General features: G+C 40.4%; 1 protein-coding gene across 1 annotated transcript in view; it reads left to right on the top strand.

Annotated features, from left to right (window-relative positions):
• The window catches only part of PHYHIPL (phytanoyl-CoA 2-hydroxylase interacting protein like), a 319,244-nt gene that overhangs the window by 140,034 nt on the left and 152,275 nt on the right, over positions 1-26,935 (top strand). Inside the window, exon 3 of the mRNA XM_069240968.1 lies at positions 25,236-25,410. Within this exon, the coding sequence (XP_069097069.1) occupies positions 25,236-25,410 (175 nt within the window). The remainder of the gene's footprint in view (positions 1-25,235; positions 25,411-26,935) is intronic.

Here is a 26,935-nt window from a genome sequence, read left to right as displayed (position 1 = left end):
GATGCTTTCTGGTACTTGGGTACTGATATTCTGAGAATATGATGGTTGGATGTTATCACTTAATCTGCAAAATACCTATTTTTATAAATAGGCTATACAGTTCCAGAGGACGTTTCTCCATTTTTCGGCGGGTTCCACTCACTACGAATTTGGGCTGCTTCATTACGACCTAACATCGACTTCTTTTGCTTTATGAAGGTCATGTCAGTAGTGGCAGCCCATCTCTGCAGGTTATGGATACACAGTGCTGTACTTTAAAGACTTGTTGCTGAAGACAAGCTCACTAGAGCTAGTATTAGATCACCTGCACAGTACAGTTTATTTTTTCTTTGACATCGAGTTTTCAGTGAGCAATCCAATATTTCCTCGTCAACCCCCTCATCATTTACTCTTAATTGGAGCAGTTTAGGACTCAAACACTCTTAGGGCATTGCCCACGCACAGTGGACCTTCAGGTTATGATTCATATGTGTTGGATGGGATTTCATCTTCAGGCTCTCACTGTTCTTTGGCTGCTGGGTTACTTGCATTTTGCTTGTTTTGGCTTATCAGACACTTAACTTGGCTGGGTAGTTCATGTTCTCACTGACAACACGACTGCTACATGGGATACTAAGAAGGCAATGTGGGCTTTTACTGCATTTCCCTCAAAGTAGTGAGGTGGTGACTCTGGGCCCCTGCACGCGATGTAATGTTGTCAGTAAGTCCCTTGGCGGGCTCTTTCAAAGTGAAGGCAGACAATCTGAGCATCATTTTACAGATTAAGAGTTGTGTTTCCACATAGAGGCAGTTCAGTTGATCTTTGTCCTCAAGGCGTACATTCAGAGGACAGAAAGGCTGTTCATTAGTTGCTGTTTACAGTTCAATGGCTTGAAGAGTGTGCATTTGTCTTGAGATAGGACTTTGATGTGTTTCATCCATTTCTGTCCATTCCTCTGATTTCTTATGTTTGGAGGAAACTGTGACAGAGTAGGTGATCCTGATTGGTTTGGCCTGACGTAGGAGGGTTTGGTATTCATAGCTTCACTCCCTCAATGTTTCTATCAGTCTAATTGACTAGAAAGTTAGTAACTAAACTTAAGTAACTTTTTGGTTAAAATATTCTCTCCTAAAATAAGGGCTTCTTCACATACTAAGGGTTATCCTTAGTTCCCTCTCGGCAAAGTCTAATTTGTAAGTCAGGGATTTTTCTTATGAATCCCATTTCCTGGTTTCTATCCAATGAGTAGCTCAGAATGGTCAGACTCTTTACATCTTTGGAGGAGTTTACACTGCAGGCATGACTCAGGCATTACATTGGTTCTTCAAGAACTTTGAAAAAGATTATGTTGGAGAACAACTTCATTGTAAATTAAGGTAAATTTTATAAATAGGGGTATTAGTATGTGAAGGGTATTAGTTCATGGATACATATTTAAGGGTGCAGGGTAAAATATGCAGAATTATGGGTAAAGGGTTTAGAGTGCATGGATATGTGTCCAGAGTTACAGGAATGAGGTATATAGACAAGGGTGTAGGTTTGAGGGTACTGAGCTAAGGGTCCAATTGCATGAAATAAGGTACAAGGTTTAGGGCATAGGGCCAATGGTTCAGGTTTGAGCTGTCCACTGTACAAAGTTATGTGGTAAGGGTACTGAGTCCAGGATAGAGAGCACATTACTGAGAGTACTTGATTAATGGTACAGGATACTGGTTTAGGAGTACAGTGGCAAGGAAAGAGAGTTAAGGGTTCATGGTACAGGATGCACAATAAAGGTACAGGGCTATGGTTAGATGGTTAAGGGTACAGAGTTAAGACTACTGGGTTCTGGGTCAAGTGTACAAGGCTAGGGTTACATGGTTAAGAATACATGTTTAAGGGTGTAGGGTTAGGGTTACACAACTAAGGTTACAGGGTTAGGAGTGCAGGTTTTAGCATACAGGACAAAGATTACGGGGTTAAGGGTAGAGTGTTAAGGATGCTGGGCTAACAGCATATGGTACATCTTGCTGGGGTACAGGGTTAGGGTTACGAATGTTACAGGGTTAAGGAAACAAGATTCCAGGGTTCTAGGTATAGGGATAATACTACATGGATATAAATACAGGTTGTGGGGTTAAAGATTCAGGGCTAGGGATACAGGGTTTTATTTACATAGTATATATTTCCTCCTCTCCTATTGCAGAATGCCACCTTGATTTGAACGGGTTGCGCATCAACATTGTCACAGTCAGCACACTCCGTGAAAAATCAAAGGTGCCCCAGGCTTAATTAACCACAAAAGTGCCAACACTGGTTGCAATTTGCTGCTCGTGTGGTTTATTGATTTATCTCTGTCCTACCATTCTCCATCAAACTCTTTTCGGCTGCATCCGTAGTCTTGTGCGCTGAGAGTGAAGCGTCATTTTGTACCCATATTTATACTGGTTTTGGCATGTACCATCAACATTAACAACAGATTATTATAGCGATACACTAGGGCATTTAAATTATAGCTATGCATGTTCAATATTGAACTTAATCCCATATTAAAATCATTCTATTTGGCACTACAAATGCCAGTTAAAATTATACTTGAATAGCGCCCAAGTGGTCAACAATTGTAGTAGTGCATGAGTATGTCCATCCAGCATCAATTTACACGTGATACACAGCTGATCACATTGGGCCTGATTTAGACCTTGACGAACAGAATACTCTGTGCCAAATGTGATGGATATCCCGTCCACTGTATTATGATCTCTATAGGATATAATGGGATTGTTATACAGCAGACGGGATATACGTCACGTTTGTGACAGAGTATTCCCCTCCGTCAAGATCTAAATCAGACCTGTTATGTCAGTATATACAGATAAATGCAATGTAAACCCTCTGTAATTATTAAAGCAGTCTAAATATGCTTAAGTAAAATATATTAAATTATCTAAAATTGATATGTGCAACTGTACTCATAGTCGGTTAGCTTCTCATGATCGCTAGCAGGTCACATGGTTGTCATTTACAATCTAAACTTTCTCCAATAAGTAAAACAATATACAGAGCTCCGAAACATGCATAAATATATACAAATTATGTTGTGTGCAGTTGTGCCCAAGTGGGCTAGCTTCTTATCCAACGCCATTATTTTCAGCTAACAGATCATCTTGTATAGGTAGATATTTATTAATTTGCTCCCATTCTTGTACGTAGTATCACTGTATACTATGTGCTATATAGAAATATTTGTCACAGCTCAAGACTTTAGTTAAAGTGCCTGATATATCAAGTGTCGCTAATTGAGCTGAAAACGTTAAAAACAACACTTGGTGAAATTTAAAATCATGGATCATGTTCAACTTCGTGTAAGAAAGATAAACATACCTAGAATGTAATAACTCACAGTGTACTGACAACCATAAAAGTAGTCCCTTCCGCTTTAGTGCCTGTGATGTAGCCATTGTTAATGCCTTTCTTTCAGATGGTATGGTTCCCAATTGTCCTAAAGCTGTTTTTGTGAAACAATCCTTTAGTTGACCCTGATTTTTTGACTACCTTTTCTCTAGTCCCACAGCTGCCATTCTTCTTCTAATTGTTGAAACAGGTAGTCTTCCAACAGAAATCAGGTTTTGTAAAGACCAATGACTTACCGAATAGAGGTGGGTTCTGATCCCAAAGGCAGTTCAGAATTGATGGTGGTCTCGATATGTGTGGATTTGATTTGCCCTGCTTAGATTTTATTGGTTCTTTTAGCACTCTAAAAACCGTTAACCATCTGATCCTTCCCAGTCCTCTAAAGGAGCTCTGTATTGAGAACGGTGCTTGAGAGTGGTTCCACCGTTTTCTAGCAGCTGAATTGTTTCAAATCAAAATAAGTCTCCACTAATAAACAACTCTCGCTACTTGCTGTGTTTCCCTTTAGTCACTATTATCCGTATCAGTGTTATCCCCGCTTCTTTTTAGTCTGTATATGGCCCCAGAGACTGAAGTAATCTAAAGTCAGGGCACTGACCTTTTTTTTGTATGTCCATGACACCAGATCATATTAAAGTTCTCGCATGGTCTAGGTGATACAGCTCCAAATTGATTTTCTTGTCTCTCTGTATGCACAACCATCATTAAAGCTAAACAACAGTAAAATAGAAATCATTGGTGCTTTTAGGGCTACATTTTTATAGAATCTTTTGTTCTGGCCAGCTTCACCTAGCTCAAAACCTCACATCAGTCCCTTTTGTGAAGAACCTATGAATTAAAATAAACTCTGCCCGACTCTGTTGAGCAGATTCATTTGAGTAGCTAAGTCTTGACTTTTTCAGTGTTGCACGTTGAAGAGAATTCACCATCTGTTCTTGTTCACACATAAAGTGCTGATCCTCAGCGTGTTTATATCAGCTCACTTAGATTACTGTTACACCATTTATCTTGCTAAATTTGAGAGTGCAAGGCCATCTCTCTTACTCTGGCATCTCCTCATTGGCTTCCTGTTAAAGAATGCAACATTTTAAAATCATTATGCCTGGTATATAAAGCCGGTTATTCTAAAATGGCACTTTTCTGTCTTGTAGGTTCAAGGGTACCAGCCAACCTGTTCAGTGATCCCTTTCTACAGCAGTGCTACAAAGATGGAGCAAAAGTCCTGACACATCTGAGGAACGAAACAAATCTACTCAGTTTTAGGAAAGGGCTGAAGATTGTCTTTTTCCACAAACTATAAACATGTATTAGTTGATTTGGTTTCCATTTATTTCAGCACTTTTATGAATTAGGTTACTGTCTTTGTGTAGCTTTAGCTCCAGGACTCCCCGCCACCCCGGTGTCAGTTTGCGCTTTATAAATGTCTCAATGTAGTGTCATACAATCCTCAAAATAGAGTTAAGTGATCAGAAAGGTTACCTAAAGACTTGAAAGATTTATAGGCGACTTTAAAGTAATCCGCAAAGGGACCTAAGGTTGAATAAGGCTATATTCTCCTTCAAAGTTTGTTTTTCACTTTCCCACTAGATGTAGCTGCATGAGCAAAATACCTATGCCTATACGTCTTTGGAATAGAAATTCCACAATATTTTCAGAGAGAAATCAGACATGGGCAAGCAAACTTCTTTCCTGAATTTCATGCAGATTGGTATTATTTTATGGTGGGCAAGAGTTATTTTGTGGGGTTTTTAAGTTGCAGTCCCCATTCAGATACTCACAGGAATATTGCTCTCCACCACAGCCATTATTTCTTGGGAAACGTGCTCTTCACCTAGCATGAAAATAGAGCAGGAGTCTAAGTAGATTCCCTGTTTGTTGAGAATGCATTAAATATGTTTTATGTTACTTAAAAGGGGAAAAAATAGAGATATCTGCAAGACTTGGTTTGTAAATTAGGTCAGAGTCAGATTTGATTGTCTGAGATGCTATATGTTTCTTACAGATATTCTGCGGTGTGCAGCTCTTTTTTGTTCACAAACAGTTGGTTCTAATTGGCTGGCAAAGGATCATATGTTAGCCCCAGTTTCTATTATGAAGTTTGCAAACTGGTTTAACAGTCCCTGAATGTGTTATAAAAATATGTTCTGTGGGCAGGACAGGAGTTGTATGTTAGGCACACCCCACCCTGAGGCAGGGCATGGACAGTCTCCAAAGGGGATGAATGAACTGTTTTAGCCTATAAACAAATTGCCATATTTAACCACATGTACACGACCAGGCAAACACATTTGTTTCTCAAAGCATACCTGTGTGGAAAGTGGTTTATAATATATGGTGTAATTGTGTGACCTCCCCACAAAATACAGTCAGACACCTTTATTGAGTCCAGTCAAGTTTATTTGAAAAACACTGACTTAACCCTGGATTGCTGTGGCTCTGAGCAGACAGGCTTCATTAAAGGAACAAATGTAAAGCATTCAGAAGTACCAAAACAGTTGAATAGTAAGAAAACCAAACACACTAACAAGCCAAAACTAATTTATAAAAAATAGTTTTTAGTTTTATCTTTAAATAGACACCTCAACAATAAAAATGTACAGGAGGATTTTTTTAAAGAAATAATAAATCACAGATTTTCACTTAGCACAGTAAATCATTGTACTGCGACTCCCGGTTTAGGCTAAGCCACAAGTAACTTGAAAGTGGCTATAAGGCACCCTTGTGGCGATCAACTCTGGCAGGGAGCCAGTCACTGGCACACATAAAGTCAAATGGAACAGTTACTGCGCAGTCAAAACAGTCTCCAATCCAGTTCTAGGCTCTATGGGTGAACTGCCATAGATATTAATGGAGTAGTCCTGACGCAAGCGATACAGTATGCTGTAGATGCTCAAGGATACTAAGCAGGTGATGGGCTTCTTCCTGGGACCACCCCTCATTTCACAAACATAGTGTAGCGATTTTGGCCACAGGGGTCGATGTGCCTTGAAGACCAGTCAAAAACAAGTTGCCACTAGTCTACTGATCTCTGGTTACAGTGAAACCAGTGGTTCCCTTTTACTGGTGAAAATCTTCTTGCTGTGTTACCAAACTGCACTCTGACGACTCTCCCAGATTCTCATGTTTTGGAAGGTCGAGACATGGTCTCCCAGGCTGCACTTCAGCAGTCAGCGGGGATCAGGCGATCTTGGCTACCAACTTACCGAGGCAGACTTCTTCATCTTTTGTGGCCCTGTAGCTGTAAAAGGGAGACAGCCAACTGATTTTGGAGTCTTCTCTGTCTGGGGCTCGGGAATGACTGTTCCTCATACAGGGCACCAAAGGCACAGTCTTTGCTTAGCTAGCCCAAGGAGCAGCAGATGCAGTCTAGTCTTTGGTGCAACCTCTCTTTGCCAGGTTCAGGGAACAGCAGGGCAGACCGCCTTCGGTCCTCTCCCCATTACAGACGTGGTCCAAGTCTGGATGCCTGAGGTGCCACTTTTATGTCTAGTTGTTGCCCTCAGGGATTTGACAACTACTAGCCAATGAGATACCAGGTCCCTTCTTGCCTAGTGACAACTTTCTGTAAAGTGTGGCATCTAGGTAGGCCAGACAACATCATTCTGCCTACTCCCAATGTGGCAGACTCCTTCTCTTGGCATATGGAGCTTCCTAGCCCATCCCAGAGGTGGGGCTACATGCCCATAGAAAAAACAGTGTGACCTTGTTTTTTGTTTTACTAATGACTGAGCTGAAACACTCATGCACTGACAAAAATCTCTGGAATGCGCTTCTTAGTCCAAGAAGACATTTATTAGTTCACTACGCAAGGTTCCTAAAAGTAGATTAACTTACTGAAAGCACACGGTTAAAAATGGTCACAGCAATGAAATGAAAGAATGTACAAATGATTCTCCACTGCAATATACACAGCAAATATATGTATCTATAAAATAATAATGAAAAGCAAATAATGAATTGAAAAATATGCATCACCATGAGAAAAGGACATCACTGCTTCATCTCCCTCCTATTCAGCATCAGGTCGCCAGATCCCAGAATCGATCGAGGAGAGAGAGATCAATTACCACCACAGGAAGGATGGCACACTCCAGCTTCCTGGATGTGCCTGAGATCTGCAAACACTCTTTGTCTCCGGTCCATCTGGTCTCGGCGTCTTATGCTTTGAACAAACAAGAAAGGAAAAGTCTAGAACTTCCCTCTCCCTGCAGAAGTTTATTTATTCCAAAAAGGCTGATTGCTTTAGGCAGCTTTAAAATGACACATCAGGACGTGCCCACAATCCCAGGGTGCCCATCCCAAACAAGTCTGTTCCCTGCCGTCTTAGTACATTCTTATCAGCCTACGCCCTTGATGGGGAAAAAACATGAAGAATAAAAACATGGCCACTTGCAGCTTTTAACGTAGCAGTGTCTAATGGTAAGATAAAGTCAATAGGCAAAATGAAGCTGGTGGTCACTAATGTGACAAGTGTGGTGCTAGGTTAAGTGCAACGTGGAGTCAGTGGTCAAAACTCATATCATTACACCGTGGTTTCCCCCTCTCTGCCCCGATGCCAGCCTGCCTGCAAAACAGGCAGGCTGCCACTTTGTGAAATTATCATTTGCTCTTCAAAGATAGCTTTCCCTTTGTACAAATGTATTTTGGATTCACACCCTGTTTGGCCATCCTGTCACAAGGTGGTCACACCTCTCCCAGAAGGATAGAAGGCTGTCTCGAGGTCAGCAACTGTAAATGGTCACTGGGAAACTTTGAGCAACAAACTGGCAACTTTCTAAAGTTGAAGTTTGCGCAAAAGTTGCATTAAATTTGACATGAGCATCAAGTTGAGGCTAATACACCAATTAATTTGATGCCTTGAAGAGTCATATTTAGAAGTCCAGTTAGAAGTTAGCACTTGCTGACTGGTCAGCATGTAACTCTGAAATCTCTAATGAGGCTACTAGCCTTTTCAAAGTAAAAACAACATTGGGACACGTAAAGCTAGGAAACAGATGCTTGACGTTTTAATATAATGCACCTGTCTTTAGGTTTCTGTAAGCCTGCCTTAGGGTTGACTTAGAAATTGTTTTTTAAATAATTTGTTTTAACTCATTGCTCAGTAGACAACAGATACATTGATTCTCTGTACAGTAGATATCAGAAGAAGAGCAGACAAAATCACATGCATCAAAGCAAGTATTAGTATGTACTGTAATTCCTGATGCACTCTTGTGTGGGTACCCACCTCAGAAGGAATAAACCATCGAAACACATCCCTCACCACCACCCATAGAGCTTCCCCTGTAGTTAGTTACCTCTGTATTTATGCCACTGACTTACAAATATTAAAAGGAAGGTTTGGTCTTTGCTGTTACTTTAAATGGCAAAGACGAGGTAGCAGTGTGAAAAATGCTCTGCCAACCAGCTGTGTCAAATAGGTTATTTATTTTTGCGCACCACAAAACTAATTGTCTCTAGACCTTCCCTGGTTCTAAAAGAAAAATGAAAACAAAGTGTCCTAAAATCTTGCAGCAAATTCATGCAAAAAAAGTGATTGACACACAAAGTTGTGGAAAAAAAGAGGAATGTTTTGATTACTTTCCCAAAGGTCAGCAAATTGAGATTCTCAGTCCTTCAAATAAAGATATACTCATACTTGAAAGAACATACTGGGTGCCTGGTCACTACTAAGAAATGTGTATATTTGAACGACTATGAGGTGCCACGCACTGTTTGGTTTGAGAAGTGGCACTCACATTGTTAAACTCCACAGATTAGGGCAGCAGAACTGTGATTCATACCCTGGATGATTAAGAACCGAGCTTTGTACAACTGGGTAAGTGAGCACTTTATAAATTATTAACTTCCGGCTTGGCTAAATGCCATCTCTGCGGTGATATATTTATGGTACATTATCTTTAGGATGTATTGGTGAAAGCAAATTGAGGTTTCCTAACAACTCCAATCGTAGCATTACATGCATTTACACTCTCACAAAGATCCGCAACATTGGAAGGGAACCCATGGTGAGGTGTGAACTGCTGGCTTGCTCAAATGCACTTTAAATTTGTGCCAAATAAGTACATTTTCCATTAAATCTTCCTGCCATCACCCAGTGATTCTGAAGATGTTAGTACTTCTGTCTGTATCCTTATTGAAGATGACATTTTAATACAACTAAGTGAAGCATTGTTGTGTAATTGATAATACTTGTGATTCCGATGTGCTTTATGTGTTTGCACATGCAGAATTCATAGGTGAGTGAGCAAGGTTGTCTTTCAGTGAACATTATGTTTTGTTCAAGGCCATTTTCTATTTAAACTAAATAAGTGAGCTAAGTCAGCAATGCTGAGGGAGCATTGGCACCCCAAATAGAATCTTTTGATGGGTTTAAAGGCCTCATTAATAGCCTCAAGTTTGTGATGGAGTATTGTATAAGTGGGGCAAACGCTATTGACTTTAATTTTATACATGGATATTTTCTATGTAAAAAAAAACAATGCATGGTTACAAACCTTTGTTTATTCAGGCATGCAAGCAAGCTTGGCTTCCTTCCTCAAAACATAATGAAAATACTGTTCTGGGTAATCTGGCCCACGTAGCAATGACGGGCAATATATGATAATGAGGAAATTGCATGTTATAAAGTTAGTTGAAATAAAAATGTAAACAAACTTTATTTGCTTTTTTTTTAAAACATGAAATCTTGAGAACTGTTTTGTCCATCCCTAAAAACTAGAACTTCCTAAACAAATTATCACTAAATCCTGATAACTTAGATTGTTATGATGGTTCTGCATTCGGTTATAGTACTAACAGTAGAACCTGTCTGCACAAGTAGCCTACAACTGGGGGTAGGCCAGCACAAAGTTAGATTTGTCAGTTTTAAGTTCAGTGAGAAGTAAGATGTCCATCTTAGTGAAATCAGCATAGAGGATTGATGACACATATTTATTCATTTATTATATTGACACATTCACACCATTTGCAACAGTTTTATTTTTATTTTTACAAAAGACACAATAACAGTACTTCTATCCGTATGAGGAGGTTAACAGAGCCAAAGTTTAGTGTGAAGTTTACCCGTTTTACCGTTATTATTGGCTTAGACGGACACATCTTAGTGTACTTAATCTATATGTAATGAGACATGCATATATACATTTTACATATCTAAACAGTTTGCAGACAATTGAGGGCGAAATCAATATTACAAGATAAATTGAGATTTAGATACAGAGTGTAAAAGTCAAACCTGAAGGAGCATTTTACCGAAAAGAAACACCTACCCAGCAGAATATGGAGGACTGCCCTTCAGATGCTACAACTTTCTATTTTTCACTGGAATTAAAAATAATTGAAGAACGTGTTTTAAAATATACATTATGATTTTTCATTTACATTGAACTTAGTTTTGATTATTTAATGTATTCTTTTTTGAGCCTTTGTAAAATTATTGTACAGGCATTTTTTTTATACTTTCTCTCTCTATTGAAGTCCATAAAGAATGACGTTATCCAACACGAATCCGGACAGCTTGCTAAATGAAGGATTACACAGTGTGAAACAGTTTTACTATTAAGTAACTGTTATAAATTGTTTTCGTCTCATACTTTTTTCCAGTACTTTGACCTGCCAGAATGGTGTATGGGTACATAAAATGCCCATTTTGCTTTTTGTCCTTTGCAGTTATTGTAGAGACATTTCTGTACTTGATTTTCACACAATTACATCTTTTTCCTGTCAATACGTGGCATGTATTTGCGTTTCCTCTGTCATGTGCAGTTGTACAGCCTGCCAGCGGTCACAAAATGTGATCTAGTTCACTCTTGCAGGACCTTATTGGCAGGCTTTGAAGTTTGGCCCATCGTTTATTCTGCATATCCAGGTAGGTAGAGCTAGTGCTCTGTACATTGAGTGATACTGTTAGCGCGCCTGACCTTATTTGGTTATTTATCATTAGCTTATAAGGGGATGCATTAGAGGTTTGGTGGACCTTTTGACAGCTCTTAGAGTAATTCCCACCATAAGACTCAGTTCCAGTACAAATCAATAGCAATACCAATCAATAACATCAATAATCTTGGGGTTCAATAATTTCCACGCACCATGACCCCTTGGCCATGAATAACCACATCTTTATGTAAAAGTTAGAATGTTTATTTCCCTATATTAACAATGCTAATATCACGTAACTTAGTCTCAAAATCAAATGATAAGCATACAGAAACCATACTGGTTGACCGAATCTTCTGGGAATCTCAATTTACTCAAAGCTTGGATCACTACACATTCTAAAGTTACAGTACAAATTAATAGCAAGAACAACTGCGCAATAGAAATGCGATACATTTAGATTCAGCAAAGACATCAGCTGTTGTTAATATGTAGCAGTTATCAATCAGTGGGTATCCTAAATAACCTTCTTATTAGAATGGCATGTTTGGGCTTCATGCAAAACAATTTAGCCAACACAGATTTGGAAAACATATAACTATTGCTCGATCAAAATTAGCGGTTGGTACTTAAAGACAAAAGCAAATAGACATGGCAATCAGTAACATAGTCTTATACCTTGCCTCAGTATGGTTCAGCAAGCTGCGACTGTCTTTTGTCAATTTAGACATCTGTTCGGTCAGCAAAGCATCGGGACTCAGCAATAAATTTCAAGATAGAAATATCACAATAGGATGTCGCTTCTCAATACAGATTTAGCAAAAGTGAGCTTGTCTCCTCTCAGGACTGTCAAGAAAGATAATGGCAAATGGCGTCTCTCCACTTGGGGCAGTCTGGCTAAGTTAGATCCCCCAAAACTACTTCCCACGTTACTATTGATCAAGGAGTCGTACATTTACGTTTAGTCCAATGAAAGTAGAACCTCAAATCTAAGAATTTACTAAACCGTTGTTCACATGTCGATGATTGGCTCCTCTTCTCCTGTTCCCGTCGTTGGGCTTGTCATGGAACAAATTTATATCAGCTTATACTCCAGTCAGTGCATCCATTGTTAGTTCCTGGAAACATCGCCTTTACACACACTAAGTTTTACAAAGTATCCTTAGCTAGTACAACATATTCTAGCAAGCAGTTTTCATGGGAAATAACGTTAGAAACTAGCATTCGGTCAACGCAATTGAAAATTACAATGTAATTCGCTAAGCAGCCATTTTATGATTTGTCTAAGCAATGCAACTTGACATGAGGCGGTGCAACTAGGCCCAAGACCTCGCTAAATTAAGGCCCATGACGAAAAAAGCAAATACATAATACATAACCATTAATATGACATACTACTACATTAATCCAAACATGAGCTCGAAATTTTACATTATTAAGCTGTTAATAAGTACACTTTGTGCTTATTGATGGTCACTCACGTAGGCAGGTTTTCAAGCTTGTGTATTATTTTTCTATATTAACAAATTTTCTTTGCAGATTTAACATTCTAATACTTGAATATTCATTTGTAAAATTTCAGCATTAACAATACTGAAGCATATTGAAACCTCTTTCCTCTTTTAAGGCAGTAGTGGGCAGTGTCTTTCTCTGTCTCTCTCTTTTCTCTCTGTGAACAATTAAGTCTTATGCTTTGCATGCACCCTTGTCTGTGACGTGCAGATAATATCCTTTTTAGAAAATATTTTTAGTAATTCCATTCAACATCACCTTTAAACAAAACTGTCCTTTTTTCTTGTTTACTTTTTCTGCAGTAATTACATCTGCCTCCGTTGGATGATACGTTGATGCATTTCTTTTGACCCTTCTGCTAGCATTAGTCATTATTAGTTAATAATCACTAGGTATACCTGAAGCATTGAGTCCCATGTTTACAGTGTTAGGACCTGCTCTACATTTGAAATATTTGTGTAAACTTGTTCTGTAGGACTTTTAGCCCTTTTGGAACCTCTAATCATTCTTGCATCCTTTGGTGGTGTGTGCGCACCTTCATAGCTGAGTTAATGTCATAAAGTCAAGTAATATGTTTTGCATCTTCGACTTGTGGTAGGGATAATTTTGTACTCTCTTATATTTCATAAGTTATGGTTCCTCTTATTACCCAGTAATTACTAATCAAAGATGTGTTATACTGCATTTTAAGTTCTTATCAAAGGTTAACCTGTAATCCTTAGAATTGTATGGGTAACAATTCTTTTTGGGTCAAATGGTTATCTGTACTTGCTATTGTATTACTGCACAAAGGGCCAACATTTCTTTAGACTTTCAGGGGCGCTTAGGTCCTGATTGAAAGGTAGGCTCTTGAACACAGGCTCCGAGTGCAGGGTTGGGTGAAGGCAGTTATAGTTAAATACTTACATCAATAATTATAAAATCTTTAAAAACAACATCTTATGTACAAAACTTTCATTATAAAAAAACTTTTGTTTGTGATCTAAAACTTAAAAGCACTGATATTCTCCAGTTCTTGTGAGCTGCTCCACCATATTGCCCCCCAATGCACAGCTTCATAACCTATATGATACCACGGTTGCTATCACAGCACAGGGGGTCATCAGTAACAACAGTTATTAGATCAGCTTTGGCTTAGTCGATGATATCAATACTTGCAATGTTATCGTAAAGATGAAGTAATATTGTCAGCAAAAGGTGGGTGTAAAAATGCAGAGAAAAAGGTTGAACCGTATAATTGCTTGAAGAGGGGTATACAAGTGTCAGAAATAATATTTTTATTTTGCTCATCTTAACTCGTAATCCCTTAGTTGGTGGCCTACTGGTGCTTAGAAGCGCAATGTTTTTGTACATGAACCACACTGAAAATGGACATGTCTGTGAATTTGCAGTGAGGTCTCAATGTGTGTTACACTGCTTCTAGAAACATAGCAAGATGGTGGTAAATAGGGACTGATAGACCTGTCAGCCTTAGGGTGGTCACCCCTAACTTTTTCCCTGCCTCCCTCCACATTTTAGATACTGTTTTGGCTGGTTTTGAGACTCTGCACACTTTACCACTGCTAACCAGTGCTAAAGTGCATATGCTCTCCCTTTAAACATGGTAACATTGGATCATACCCAATTGGACCGTTTAATTTACTTATAAGTCGCTAGTAGAGTGCCCTGTATGTGCCCAGGGCATGTCGATTAAATGCTACTAGTGGGCCTGCAGTACTGATGTGCCACCCACTTAAGTAGCCCCTTGACCTTGTCTCAGGCCGGCCATTGCACGGCCTGTGTGTGCAGTTTCACTGCCAATTCGACTTGGCATTTAAACGTACTTGCTAAGCCTAAAACTCCCCTATTTCTACATATAAGACACCCCTAAGGTATGCTCTAGGTAACCCATAGGGCAGGGTGCTGTGTAGGCAAAAGGCAGGACATGTACTTATGTAGTTTACGTGTCCTGGTAGTGTAAAACTCCTAAATTCGTTTTTACACTGCAAGAGGCCTGCTTCCTTCATAGGCTAGCATTGGGGCTGCCCTCATACATTGTTTGGGTGGTAGATGCTGATCTGAAAGGAGTAGGAAGGTCATATTTAATATGACCAGAATGGTGATATAAAATCCTGCTGACTGGTGAAGTTGGATTTAATATTACTATTTTTCTTTCTGTGCCTTACGATCCACGTCTGGATGGGTTTAGTTGACAGCTCCTTGTGCATTCACTCAGACACACCCCAAACACAGGATACTCAGCCTCATTTGAATTCATCTGCATTTTGAATGGGTCCTCCTGGGCTGGGAGGGTGGAGGGCCTGCCTTCACACAAAGGACTGCTACACCCCCTACTGGGACCCTGGCAGACAGGATTGAACTGAAAGAGGACCTGGTGCACTTCTAAGCCACTCTTTGAAGTCTCCCCCACTTCAAAGGCACATTTGAGTATATAAACAGGGCCTCTGCCCCTACCAACTCAGACACTTGCTGGAGAACAAACTTTTAACCAGAACCTGCATCCTGCCAAGAAGAACTGCCTAGCTGCCCAAAGGACTCACCTGACTGCTTTCTGTGAAGGACTTCTGCCTTGCTGTTGCCCTGCTGCCTTGCTGCTCTTTGGCTGTGGTGTAGAAGTGCTCTCCAAGGGCTTGGATAGAGCTTGACTCCTGTTCCCTGAAGTCTCAGGACCTGAAAGATTTAATCTTTTCAAGAAAGACTCTTTATGCGGCGAAATGCGACGCACAGCCTTCACTGCGGTGAATATTTCACCGCACGCCGAACTGGAACGACGCAGCCCGACTTCGCAATGAGAAGACTGACGCAGCGCCAGCATAGCAACTGGAAGTTCGACGCACGGCCCACTGGATCAACGCACAACTGAGCCGGAACGATGCAGCCCAACGTCCAGAGAGGAATCGACGCAGCGCCTGCCATGCGGTAGAAAATTCAACATAACTCCCACCTGATCGATGCAGCTCCTGTGACTTCGTCCTGCCAGCGCAGGAAATCCACGCATCGTCCCCGGGGCGTCTGGAAACCCCGCAACCAGAAGAGGATCCACGACCGAGCACCGGAAATTGACACACAGCTGTCCCTGTGTGAAAACTAAACGGCGCATCCCCATGTGCGGCCGGAGAAATCGACACACACCCCTTTGTTTCCACATATCTCCTCCTCTGCGGTTCTTTGCGGAGATTTTTCATGCGAACCAGGAACTTTGTGCATGAAATAGACTTTGTTTGCTTTTAAAAGACTTAAGACACTTTATATCACTTTTCAGTGATATCTCAACAATTACTTATTGCATTTTTAATTATTTTTGACCTGCATCTTATCAGATAAATATTATACATTTTTCTAAACACTGTGTGGTGTATTTTTGTGGTGCTATATGGTGTTATTGTATGATTTATTGCACAAATACTTTACACATTGCCTTCTAAATTAAGCCTGACTGCTCAGTGCCAAGCTACCAGAGGGTGGGTACAGGATAATTTGGATTGTGTGTGACTTAACCCTGTCTAGAGTGAGGGTCCTTGCTTGGGCAGTGGGTAACCTGACTGCCAACCAAAGATCCCATTTCTAACAGGGACAAAAACATAATTAAATATAAATTGTGTGGTGGCTTCTTTTTATGTTGCGAAATGGGGGGGAAAAAATGTATGTGAAAACAGAAACATAAACCATCATAAACACCACGAATTCCATGACTCCTTCTCAATATGCAGGGATGAAGATAAAGTGGTCAGAAATAATGTTTGCAGCCAAAATCGGTATCCCAGTAGTAGTAATAGTAATAATACATTTACTGTATAAATCAAAGATTACAATATTAGCAAATATGACCCACCAATTCGGTTCACATACTACTTGTGTACAGTAAGTTAATGGATCATAGCATAATTAAAGTCAACACTACAAATCAATTGATCCAAATCTAGACGGAAATACGTTTTATCATAACACAAGAAATAACATTTGTACTTTATACACCTAGTTAAAAACTTCTTTAGCAGTGTTATTGTAATAGTGTTCCAGACAGCATCACAATATCAAACAAGTATCCAATAGTTGATAATAGCACTTATATCTCTAACACTATCCAATTTTCCTACTAGCTACTACTGCTTCAATAGATTCTTAATTAACAGTTTAAGAAACTATAAGAGCTCATTTTCATAGACTTATAACAAATTCTGTGCTAGATGAAAAACCCCTATTTTAAGATCAATTATGATTGTGAAGTAATTGAATAAAGATACAGTGAAAAATTGCAACCAAGTATAGAATCAACTGCCAAAATCAAGAAGATAATGCTTTATATGTCTGATCTAAAAAAAATTGTTACCATTAATATTGCACTATCTTCCCTAATACTAAAAGAGTAGCTAACAGTCTCCACAGTTGTGTGTAAGATTTGCCTTGTTGAACAAGGGTTGCAAGTACTTCCTTTCTCAAATGTAAAAGTCTAGGGCAAATGCATAAAACATGAAGGAAGGAGTCAATGGTGTGACCACAGAGTTGACAAATGGTTTTATCTTTAAATATTGGATTCCATTGCCCCTCAAATTCATAAATCGGAGATATAGAACAATCTGAACCATAAGAATTTCATTTTAACATACCCAGGCAAGTTTGAACCCAAATAGTCTTGACACAGCATGGAAAATGTGTTGAAGACTAAGCCTGAATGATTATATAATTTTGCCTGTGCTAAGGCAGAGTCTCTCCGGTTGACTTTGAAAATTCCACATAATAGACTTTTCTGGACCGTGGAATTTAACAGTTACAGCGACTCTAACTCAGGTAGTTTATATCTTTCTAAAATCGAGGGTACAGCTTGCAACTCTAGATCCTTATATGTAGTTTCCCTCATTTCCTGATGAATTAAAAATGTCATTGATAATGGATCTACTCTGGCACAGTCATAGAAGTAGTTCACAGAGTTTCTGTAGTGGAATGATAGTAAACATTTTAGACATAGTTCTAACCTGATGACACAGTGGGGAGTAGCCATATGAAGATGAAGGAGGTTATAAACACATTGCATAAACGTTTTGTCATGGTTGCCAATGGTCTTCTGATTTAGCACTGGAGGTGCATATAGCAAGTAAGGAATAAGTGTCATGTTTAATGCTTTCAGTGATGGCTTGATTGCTTTGCCGCCAAAAAATTTCCAAATCTTGAAACAGATTAAGGGCCAGATGTAGGAAAGGGTTTGCACCTCGCAAACGTAGAAAAACACCGTTTGCGAGGCGCGAAAGCCTCTCCGCGATGCAGAAATGCATTTTGCGAGTCGGATCCAACTCGCAAAATGCATTTCCGATTCGCAAATAGGAAGGGGTGTTCCCTTCCTATTTGCGACTCACAACGCTATGCAATTTCATTTGCGACCGCGAAAGCGGTCGCAAATGAAATCACAGTTACCATCCACTTGAAGTGGATGGTAACCCAGTCGCAAACGGGAAGGGGTCCCCATGGGACCCCTTCCCCTTTGTGAATGGAAACACAAATATTTTTTCAGAGCAGGCAGTGGTCCAATGGACCACTTCCTGCTCTGAAAAAAAACGAAACTAAAGGTTTCGGTATTTTTTTCCAAGCGCAGCTCGTTTTCCTTTCCTTTAAGGCTGCAGATGGGAAAAAAAAACTGCTTTATTAAAAAGCAGTCACGGACATGGTGGTCTGCTGTCTCCAGCAGGCCACCATCCCCGTGAGTGCCCATACTCGCAATGGGGTCGCAAACTGCGACCCACCTCATTAATAATAATGAGGTGGGTCTTTGCGACCCCATTGCGAGTTGCAGAAGGTGTCTGGGACACCTTTCTTTTTTTGCAAATTGCGACTTGCAATTTGCGAGTCGCACGGACTCGCAAATTGCAAGTCGCAATTTTAAACCTACCTACATCTGGCCCTAAGTGATTATGGCTGACTTATTCTTCCTGATGGTTGAATGGTTAGACTATGATAACTTGCTGGGAAATGTGATCTCAAGATAGTTGTATTGTTTCACTATTTCGATTGTAGCATCTCTAAGAACCCACCTTGCAAACTTAGGTTTCTTTCCAAGAATCATAATTTTGGGGGATAAATTTGCAATTAGTCCATTCTCCAAGTTAAATTCATCAAGTTGTTTAATTGATGTTTGATGCCGATTGACATTTGTGAGAATACTAATAGATAATTGGTAAACCAAGTATGATATTTTATCTCCTCCTACCTTAGGTGTACAACCCTGGTCTGATTCCAGTGTCTCTGTTAGTCTGCGATATACAAAAACAAGGGAGCCAAAATACAACCTTGCTTAAGGTCATTCTTTGTGTAGAATTTAGGTGTCACTGTATTATCGGTGGTAAGTTTACCTGCAACCATGTATCAGTATCTCGTTAGATAAGAAAATGTAACAACCAGGGATACATTTTCCACTTTGTTAGCTTGGCCCATAGCCTATGCCAATTCACTTAATCGGATTCCATGGAATAATCCACAATGCAGGCATATAATATTGATTTATTTGCTAAGGATTTTTTCACAAGTAAAGTCAATGCCAGGATGTTGTCAACAGTAGAACAACCAGAGTGGGATCCGGTTTCAGTTAATGGTGTTAACAACTGGTCCTTGGCCCAGTCCTTCAGTTTCTGCAGTATGTATTTAGCAATAGCTTCCCTTCAAAATATAGGAATCCTTCTAATCTATAGGTGGTTGGCTCTTCTTGGGGCTCCTCTTGTAAAATGGATGTGCTATTGCAACTTTCCAAGATGGTGGAACTTTCCCAGTCCTCGCTACTTGAGAGAGTAGCAGTTCTAGTAGTGAACTACAGAAGGCAATGTCTAGTTTGACCAGGTCACTCTGTATCCCATTAGGACCTGCAGCTTTAGAGAAGCGAGAGCTTCTTATTAATTTTGATATTTCCTCCTTAGTGATAATCCGGTTGAACAGTAATGCCACCTGAAGAATCCAATGAGGCACAGATGGTAGATTTATAAAAGGTCTTTATATGTGTTCCCCCTCCTTATCATTTGATAAAAACAGTTCATTAGGACACTTGTATGATCCTGTTCCATGACCAACCAGAGTCCAGAAAGCTATTTTGTTACGGTTTCAGAGGGCACACATCAACTTGGCCTAAGCATTTTTCTGACCATCCAATTTTGTTAGTTTATTTTTCTTTTTAACTGCAGTCTTCAATTTATGGATTATTGTGTTGCGGTCATTGGACGGTTGTAAATTTAAGATGTGTTGCAATGCCTTACAGTAGACCCTCTTTGCCTCATTTAGTTGCTGGATTCCGGATGGATAAGGACAATTTTATTGTACCAATGGTAGCTCTGTCATTAAAACAGATAAAGTGGATATCTTGCCAAGTGATCCTGAAATTGAGAAGTTTGTATTAAAGGCTGAGCATTGGAGCTGCATTGTTCACACAATTAAAAGCTCTATTTATCAGAATGTTCCATTTAAGCTTCTTGCCATTAACAGTGGTTGCACGGTTGCTATTTGTCGTTATTGGAGTTTCCAACTGATCTAACTTGATGTTGATAACTGTCTTTTGGGGATCATGGTCTCTCTGAGGTCTCTGTATAATGGTGAACCTTTTGCAAAGACGATAATTTGTATAATGGAAAAAAGTGTAGTCGATGGTTGTAAATGCCGTTGGGCCCCAAAATGTTGTTTTTGCAGGCTGGTCATTAACAAGTCTTCCGTTGAGTGCCCTATATCCGGAGTCTATTAGAAGGTTATACATAAATTTAGTTTGCAAATTACAACTTTTTTGTTTCCCCTGCCTTATAGTGTTTGAGTGAGGGATATTGTACCTTAAGTCTGGTTCTTCAATAAATAATAGCTGGCTCCCTGGAGTGGATTTGTTTTGGTTTAAGTTCCCAGTAATAATTACGAAAAGCTGCCCATACATTTATGCTAATGCCTCCAGCTCTTCTAATACTTCATAATACGTATGCTTGTTCTTGACAAGATGAGGGAGAAAGTAGATGTTTAAAATAAGAAGCCTAGCTGCGGATTCGCTAGTAAGACTGCCAATATGTAATCCGAAGTTCTTTTTAATTTTACACTCTTCATACAGTATTTGTTACTGACCAATGTTGGCAGCCCACCGCTCGGCCTCCCAAGATTGCTCTTTTTTGCTTTGATTTCATGCATAGTGTAATTTAAGATTGTTAATGTGAAGGGGTGCCATGTTTCTTGAAGACAAATTGCACCGTGAACTTGAATAAAATTTTACAATTTTCCCCCAGAGTGATTTAAATGCATGTGGAGCCCTGCAATATTCCAAGATATAACACAAAGCTCATTATCTAAAGATGCCCGTGGTTTCAACACATTAGTTATATTGATTATGCGTTGTAAACTGCAGTTGATTTGTTGGTTGTGGATTTTATGGCTGGATGATTGATCTCATATTGGGTGCTGTTCCTCCTGCTGTAATATGTCAATTTTGAAATGTCATTATAGTGTCTGGACATTTACAGTGTGGTATGATTTTTGCTGGAAAATTGTGTGGAATGACATGACGATGTGATTTCCTGAGCACATGTGGTGATTTAAACTTTTCAGGCTGGGAGATCTTGATTCCCCAATTGGCTAAGATCTCTCTCAGTCCCAATATTCTTTGAACCGTAATTTGTGTGGTCTATGTGGTGCTTGTAGTGTCTAAATCTAAGTTTGTTCTATGGCAATGAATAAAGCAGGTAGTTGACAATGACTGAGAATCCAAGTCTGTTAAATTATCAAAAGAACTCAAACACTTCAATATATTCTGACAATTTAAAATATCATGAGAACCTTCTGGTTTATAGAACGGTGTGAAATCTACCATACACAGCTCCTGATTAAGGGCAGACTCATTGTGAAAAGTTGTATTAATAACCTGACTTGAACCATTTATGCTGGCGTACATGGCTGATTTCTATTTAACTCTTGCAAGTGGAAGAAACCGCCACTGGATGCAGGCTTCAATCTTGGAGATTCACTTGCTCCTGATGTTTTATTAGTTGAGCTTGAATTGACAGGAACAGGTAACTCAGAGGGCTTGATTTTGAGTGATTTTGCAGTCATGGCTATGCCGTTCATAATCGATTTGAGCAATTCAAAATCTTTGGTTTGAGCTGGAAAGTTACCATAGTTTGATAGAGATGTTGATTAGCATTAGAGCATATGATAAGCAGTCTTGACTGCAATACTTCACTGTTTAAGGGTTGTGTAATTACTTTAGAAGTACCAAAAATGGATGGCAATGCAGGAATAACCGGGATATTAGTGATAGTTGGTAAATTCTGGTCAGTACTAAATGCCATTATAGCTGTGTGAGAAGTAGAAGTGGACAGACTCCAACCCATGGAAATATTTTTGACTTGCTCCCCATTATGCAGAGGATCTGCTTAAGATTTGTTAGGTATGTCGGCCGTCCCTAAATTTTCAACAGTTATGGTAAGATGAGCACTTGTGTTACAAGCCACCGTTTTCGATTTAGTTTGTTGTAAATTCACTTGATTGGATCCTATATTTCTCTTGAGTTTTTTCAATTTTGTAAGACGTCTCTTACTTAGGTAAGGAGCACAGCCATCTTGCTGGTCTAGGAAATTTTACTGTATTGGTGACGTTACGAGTTTGCCAATTTGGAGTGATTGTGGGACTGACGTGAGTGGCACTTAATTTGTCAAGTTCAGGTCTTCCATTGTTATAACATTGGAAACAGAGCCATTGATTTTGATGTACTTGCCAGCCTCCTCCGTTAAAGGTGTTAATAACTGATTCTTCGGGTAATCCACAATGAGATTTTTTACTTTTAAAGGTAAAGGTTGCAGTGAGTCAACAATATTCTCCAATCTCCCAAGGTGATTTGAGGCAGACGGTAATTTGCTCAGATTCTCATTAATGGTGGATAAGGTTTTAAAGTAATCTTTCATCAACGATAATTCCATTGCGATCTGCTTGAGAAAAACAAACTGTAGGTATAATAAAGAAGACTGATTAGTTAAAATATATGACATTACCTAAAAGTTCCAATAACTGTAATTGATAATGATTTGTCTAATGTTTCCACTTGGTCGCGTCCTGGACCTGCATCTGTGTCCGTATCTCCTGATGCACTGAGCTCTTCAAGACCGTAGATCGAATCAGATTCCGAATTGAACTCTGTGTCAATATTATTGGTTAGCCATATGGTTACTTGATTTATTTAATTACAGACGTGGTATCATTGTTTGTAAAGGTCGTAATACCAACTGGAGCTACTTTAGACCACACAATGGGAACCGGAGGAACGAGAGAAGGGCATGATGGACCAGTGGGTGCCCCTTCTGACAAAGGTATCCCTGTCTCTAAGTTCCCAAGATTCTTTAAATTCCCTACGTTCTCTGAATTCACACTGTGAGACACACTGAAAGAGAGTTATTTTCTTTTAAAGCAGTCCTGAATCATGTGCTGCTTGGTATTTACTGGCATCGCTGATACAAGAGGCACTGAATTTAATATCCAGGGCAAGCCTACCAGAGCACCCTCTCTTACTGCTGCAACTTGAACTGTATGTTTTGTGACTCCCTCGACTTATTAATTTTATTCAAGGTTGTAGAAGCTGCGGAACGCTGACCACTTGATTTTGGAGAGCGGGTTTTCATCCTCCTACCGCCAGACGGTAAAAGTTGAATATGTTGTAGTATGACGCACTTGGTTGGGAATGCGGGGGAGGACCAGCAGTGAGCAAGCTACACTAGCGCCTAGGCAGGCCGCTTCCGCGCACTGCAACCCTCAACCCTACGGTACTGTGCCTATTACACAGCTGCCCTGCCACACATCTTGTGTTCTGATTTTCACCCCACAGTGCACTACTCAATGCCTTGAATAGGCTCCCAATAGGCTGCCACCAGATCTCCTGATCTTTAATGAATTCTGCTCTTAATTCCAGATTGTGGTGCACTCTGAACTGCTGCAGTCTCCATACTTCAGAGTTTTCATTTTTTCACAGCATTCCTGTCGTAGTGTTATCACAATGAGTCCACGGGGCTAGCTAGACAGGCGTACTTTTCCTCTTGCCCACTTGTCGTTGCTCTTTTTAAACCCTCCTATTTAATCACATACATTGCAGGGAGGGGTGATGCTTACAGCACGACGCTAAACAATAATTAAACTACAATTAACTGACAAAAACAATTCTGGAAACAACTCTTCTATGCTCTGCTGTAAGCTGTGCGATACTGGGAGGCAAGACACAAGTACGCAGAGGGAGAATCCCCCTAACACAGTGAGATAAAGCCAATACCTCCATATTGAGGTTTGTTGAGCTGATTGTTAGCCTGTTATTAAATAATGGAACTGCTGTCAATTGCCATCAGTTGTTGACACTGTCGGAGGTCGCTGAGCCCGAAGGGCGATGAATGCAGGGAGGGGCTGTAAGGAACTGCAGTGGCCAGCGATCTGACCTTTAGGTGGCGTGTCCCCCCGTTGAGGGGAGGTACAACAAGTCGAACCTTGTAGGAACACGGGTGGACCAGCAAGGACCCGGTACAGGGTGGTAAAATGCGTTGCGATAGCCCCTCGCACCCAAACCAGTACACGTCCCCACCTCACTGCTAGCTTAACACCGCAGTCACAGCCACAGAGCGCCCAGCTCCTCTTTGCTCCCCAAACAATGCCCCCTTCCCCCGGGATCCGGGCATCACAAGTTGAAGTTTTTAAATGGGGGATAACATGTAGACCCAAGACTTTACCTTGGGCATTTTGTTTGTGCAGAGCATCTGGAAAACCTCCCGGAGCTGTACTTGGTTTGTCGACTACAGACGTGCATCCAGTAAAAACAGGGCCAGTATCCCCCATCTGTTAATGTTAAGTGGGGGAACATAAAGACACTCAAAATTGGTCGGGATGCTGTCACGCCGGGTATATCTGTCCAGTTAACTCAGAACGAAGACTCTAAATGGAAAGAGAAGCACGTAGAAAGTATTTTCTTGTATTTTTCATCTTGTGATATGCCAAGCTACATCTAATGTGTTTGAAAACAGGAATAAGTAAATACTTTGGTTACTTGCAATTCTCTGGGCACCATACCTTTTGGCCTGGACTTATCAGCTCTTCAAACAAATCAGATTGAAAGGCCAGTTCATGAACTTGGAAACTGCTCAGAAACCTGGGGGCATTTTTGGCCACACCTTGGTGCGAGACCTGACTGTGCTGTGTTTGATGTGTGCTGTTCTTCCCCCAGATAAATTTTCTCTGTCAAAATGATTGGACAAGGAGAACTTATCCACTAACCACCAAATGACAAAAGCAAAAGAAGCTTGTGGTCTGATCACATTCTATTTTAGTCAAGGCCTTTTTCAACCATATTCTGAACTCACTGCCAAAGATTTTAAAATGCTGCATACTGTGAAATAATATGTAAAAATAGCTGTAATGTAACAGTTTTAAGGATTTGTTTCAATGATACAGTGTAATGGGGGTGTTTTTGCTGGTGATTCTAAGTGCTTTCTATCTGTTATAGGACGTCCCTACTAAGTTGGTGGCCAAAGCTGTCCCTTTGCCAATGACAGTCCGTGGACATTGGTTTTTGAGTCCAAGAACAGAATATACAGTAGCAGTACAAACTGCTTCAAAACAGCTTGATGGAGATTACGTTGTTTCTGAGTGGAGTGAAATTGTGGAGTTCTGCACTGCAGGTAAGGTTCCTACCTGAGACGATTCGCACACAGTAACCTTTTGCTTTCAAATGTTTTGTTTCTGTATTCATCGTATGTAAGGAAAATGGCCATTAACCAGGATTTGCCTCATTTTGCAACTAGCTGCAACCTTTCAGTATACATTTCTGGGGGAAATGAAGCCACGATAAAAGCTCAAACTGCTCTGCTTGAGTTTTTTGGGAAATCTAAGTCTATTGCCTTGTGCTATCATTCTATGCCACTCCTTCAGATCTGCTGAGAATAGAGTTCTCATTGAGCCACTGCTTCTTTCGAAAGGAAGATCAGAAACAGCAGAGATACAAGATACATGTTCCCTGGCACCATTGTCTGGTCTGTGGTTTCTTTGCTTAAAGTTTTGTCCTTTTTGTAGGAGGCTGGCCTGGCTTATAGTGGGTACCTTGTGGTACTTACACCTTGTGCCAAGTCCAGTTATCCCTTATTAGTAGATTAGAAGTGTTCTAGAAGCGTAGGCTGAGAGAGGTAGCTATAACAGCAGCTTAGGCTGAACTAGGAGACATGCAAAGCTCCTACTATACAACTTATATCATATAGTACTATATCAATAAAAAACACAATACTCAGAGTTACTAAAAATAAAGGTACTTTATTTTAGTGACAATATGCCAAAAGTATCTCAGAGGATATACTCCCTTAGGAGGTAAGTAATATACACAAAATATACACACAAACCAAAATCAGGTAAGTAAACAGTTAGAAAAGTAGTGCAAACACTGTAGAACACAATATAAAGTAATAGGAGACAATAGGCCTAGGGGCAACACAAATCATATACTCCAAAAGTGGAATGCAAACCACAAATGGACCCCAGGCCTAGTGTAGTGTGTAGAGGGCCGCTGGGAGTGTAAGAAAACACTAAGGGTGTCCAAGATACCCCACCCGAAGACCGTGAAAAGTAGGAGTAAAGTTACCCTACTACCCCAGAGAGACAGTAAAGTCGAGATAGGGGATTCTGCAATGACAACAACTGACTGCAAAGCTCTGAAGATGGATTCCTGGACCTGAGGGCCTGCAAAGTAAGGGGACCAAGTCCAAGAGTCACGCAAGTGTTCAGGGGGGGCAGGAGCCCACTAAACCCCGGATGAAGGTGCAAAAGTGCTGCCTCCGGGTGGAAGAAGCCAAAGATTCTGCAACAACGGAAGGCGCCAGGAACTTCTCATTTGGTCAGAAGATGTCCCACGACGTGCTGGAGGATGCAGAGTTGTTTCCACGCAGAAAGACCACAAACAAGCCTTGCTAGCTGCAAGAGTCGCGGTTAAAGGTTTTGGGTGCTGCCAGGGCCCACGAAGGACCAGGAGGTCGCCCCTTGGAGGAGGAGGCAGAGGGTGCGCTCAGCAACACGGAGGGCCCACGCAGAAGCAGGCAGCACCCGCAGAAGCACCTGGACAGGCGTTCAGAAGATCTGAGCATGACGGTCGACTCAGCACAACAAAAGGGGGTCCCACAAAGTCGGAGTCCAACTCAGCGAGTTGGGCAATGCAGGATG

Source organism: Pleurodeles waltl, chromosome 6, assembly GCF_031143425.1.
Source record: "Pleurodeles waltl isolate 20211129_DDA chromosome 6, aPleWal1.hap1.20221129, whole genome shotgun sequence".
Taxonomy (NCBI): domain Eukaryota; kingdom Metazoa; phylum Chordata; class Amphibia; order Caudata; family Salamandridae; genus Pleurodeles; species Pleurodeles waltl.
Note: the sequence above shows the minus strand (reverse complement) of the source record. Positions and strands in the feature narration are given on the sequence as shown.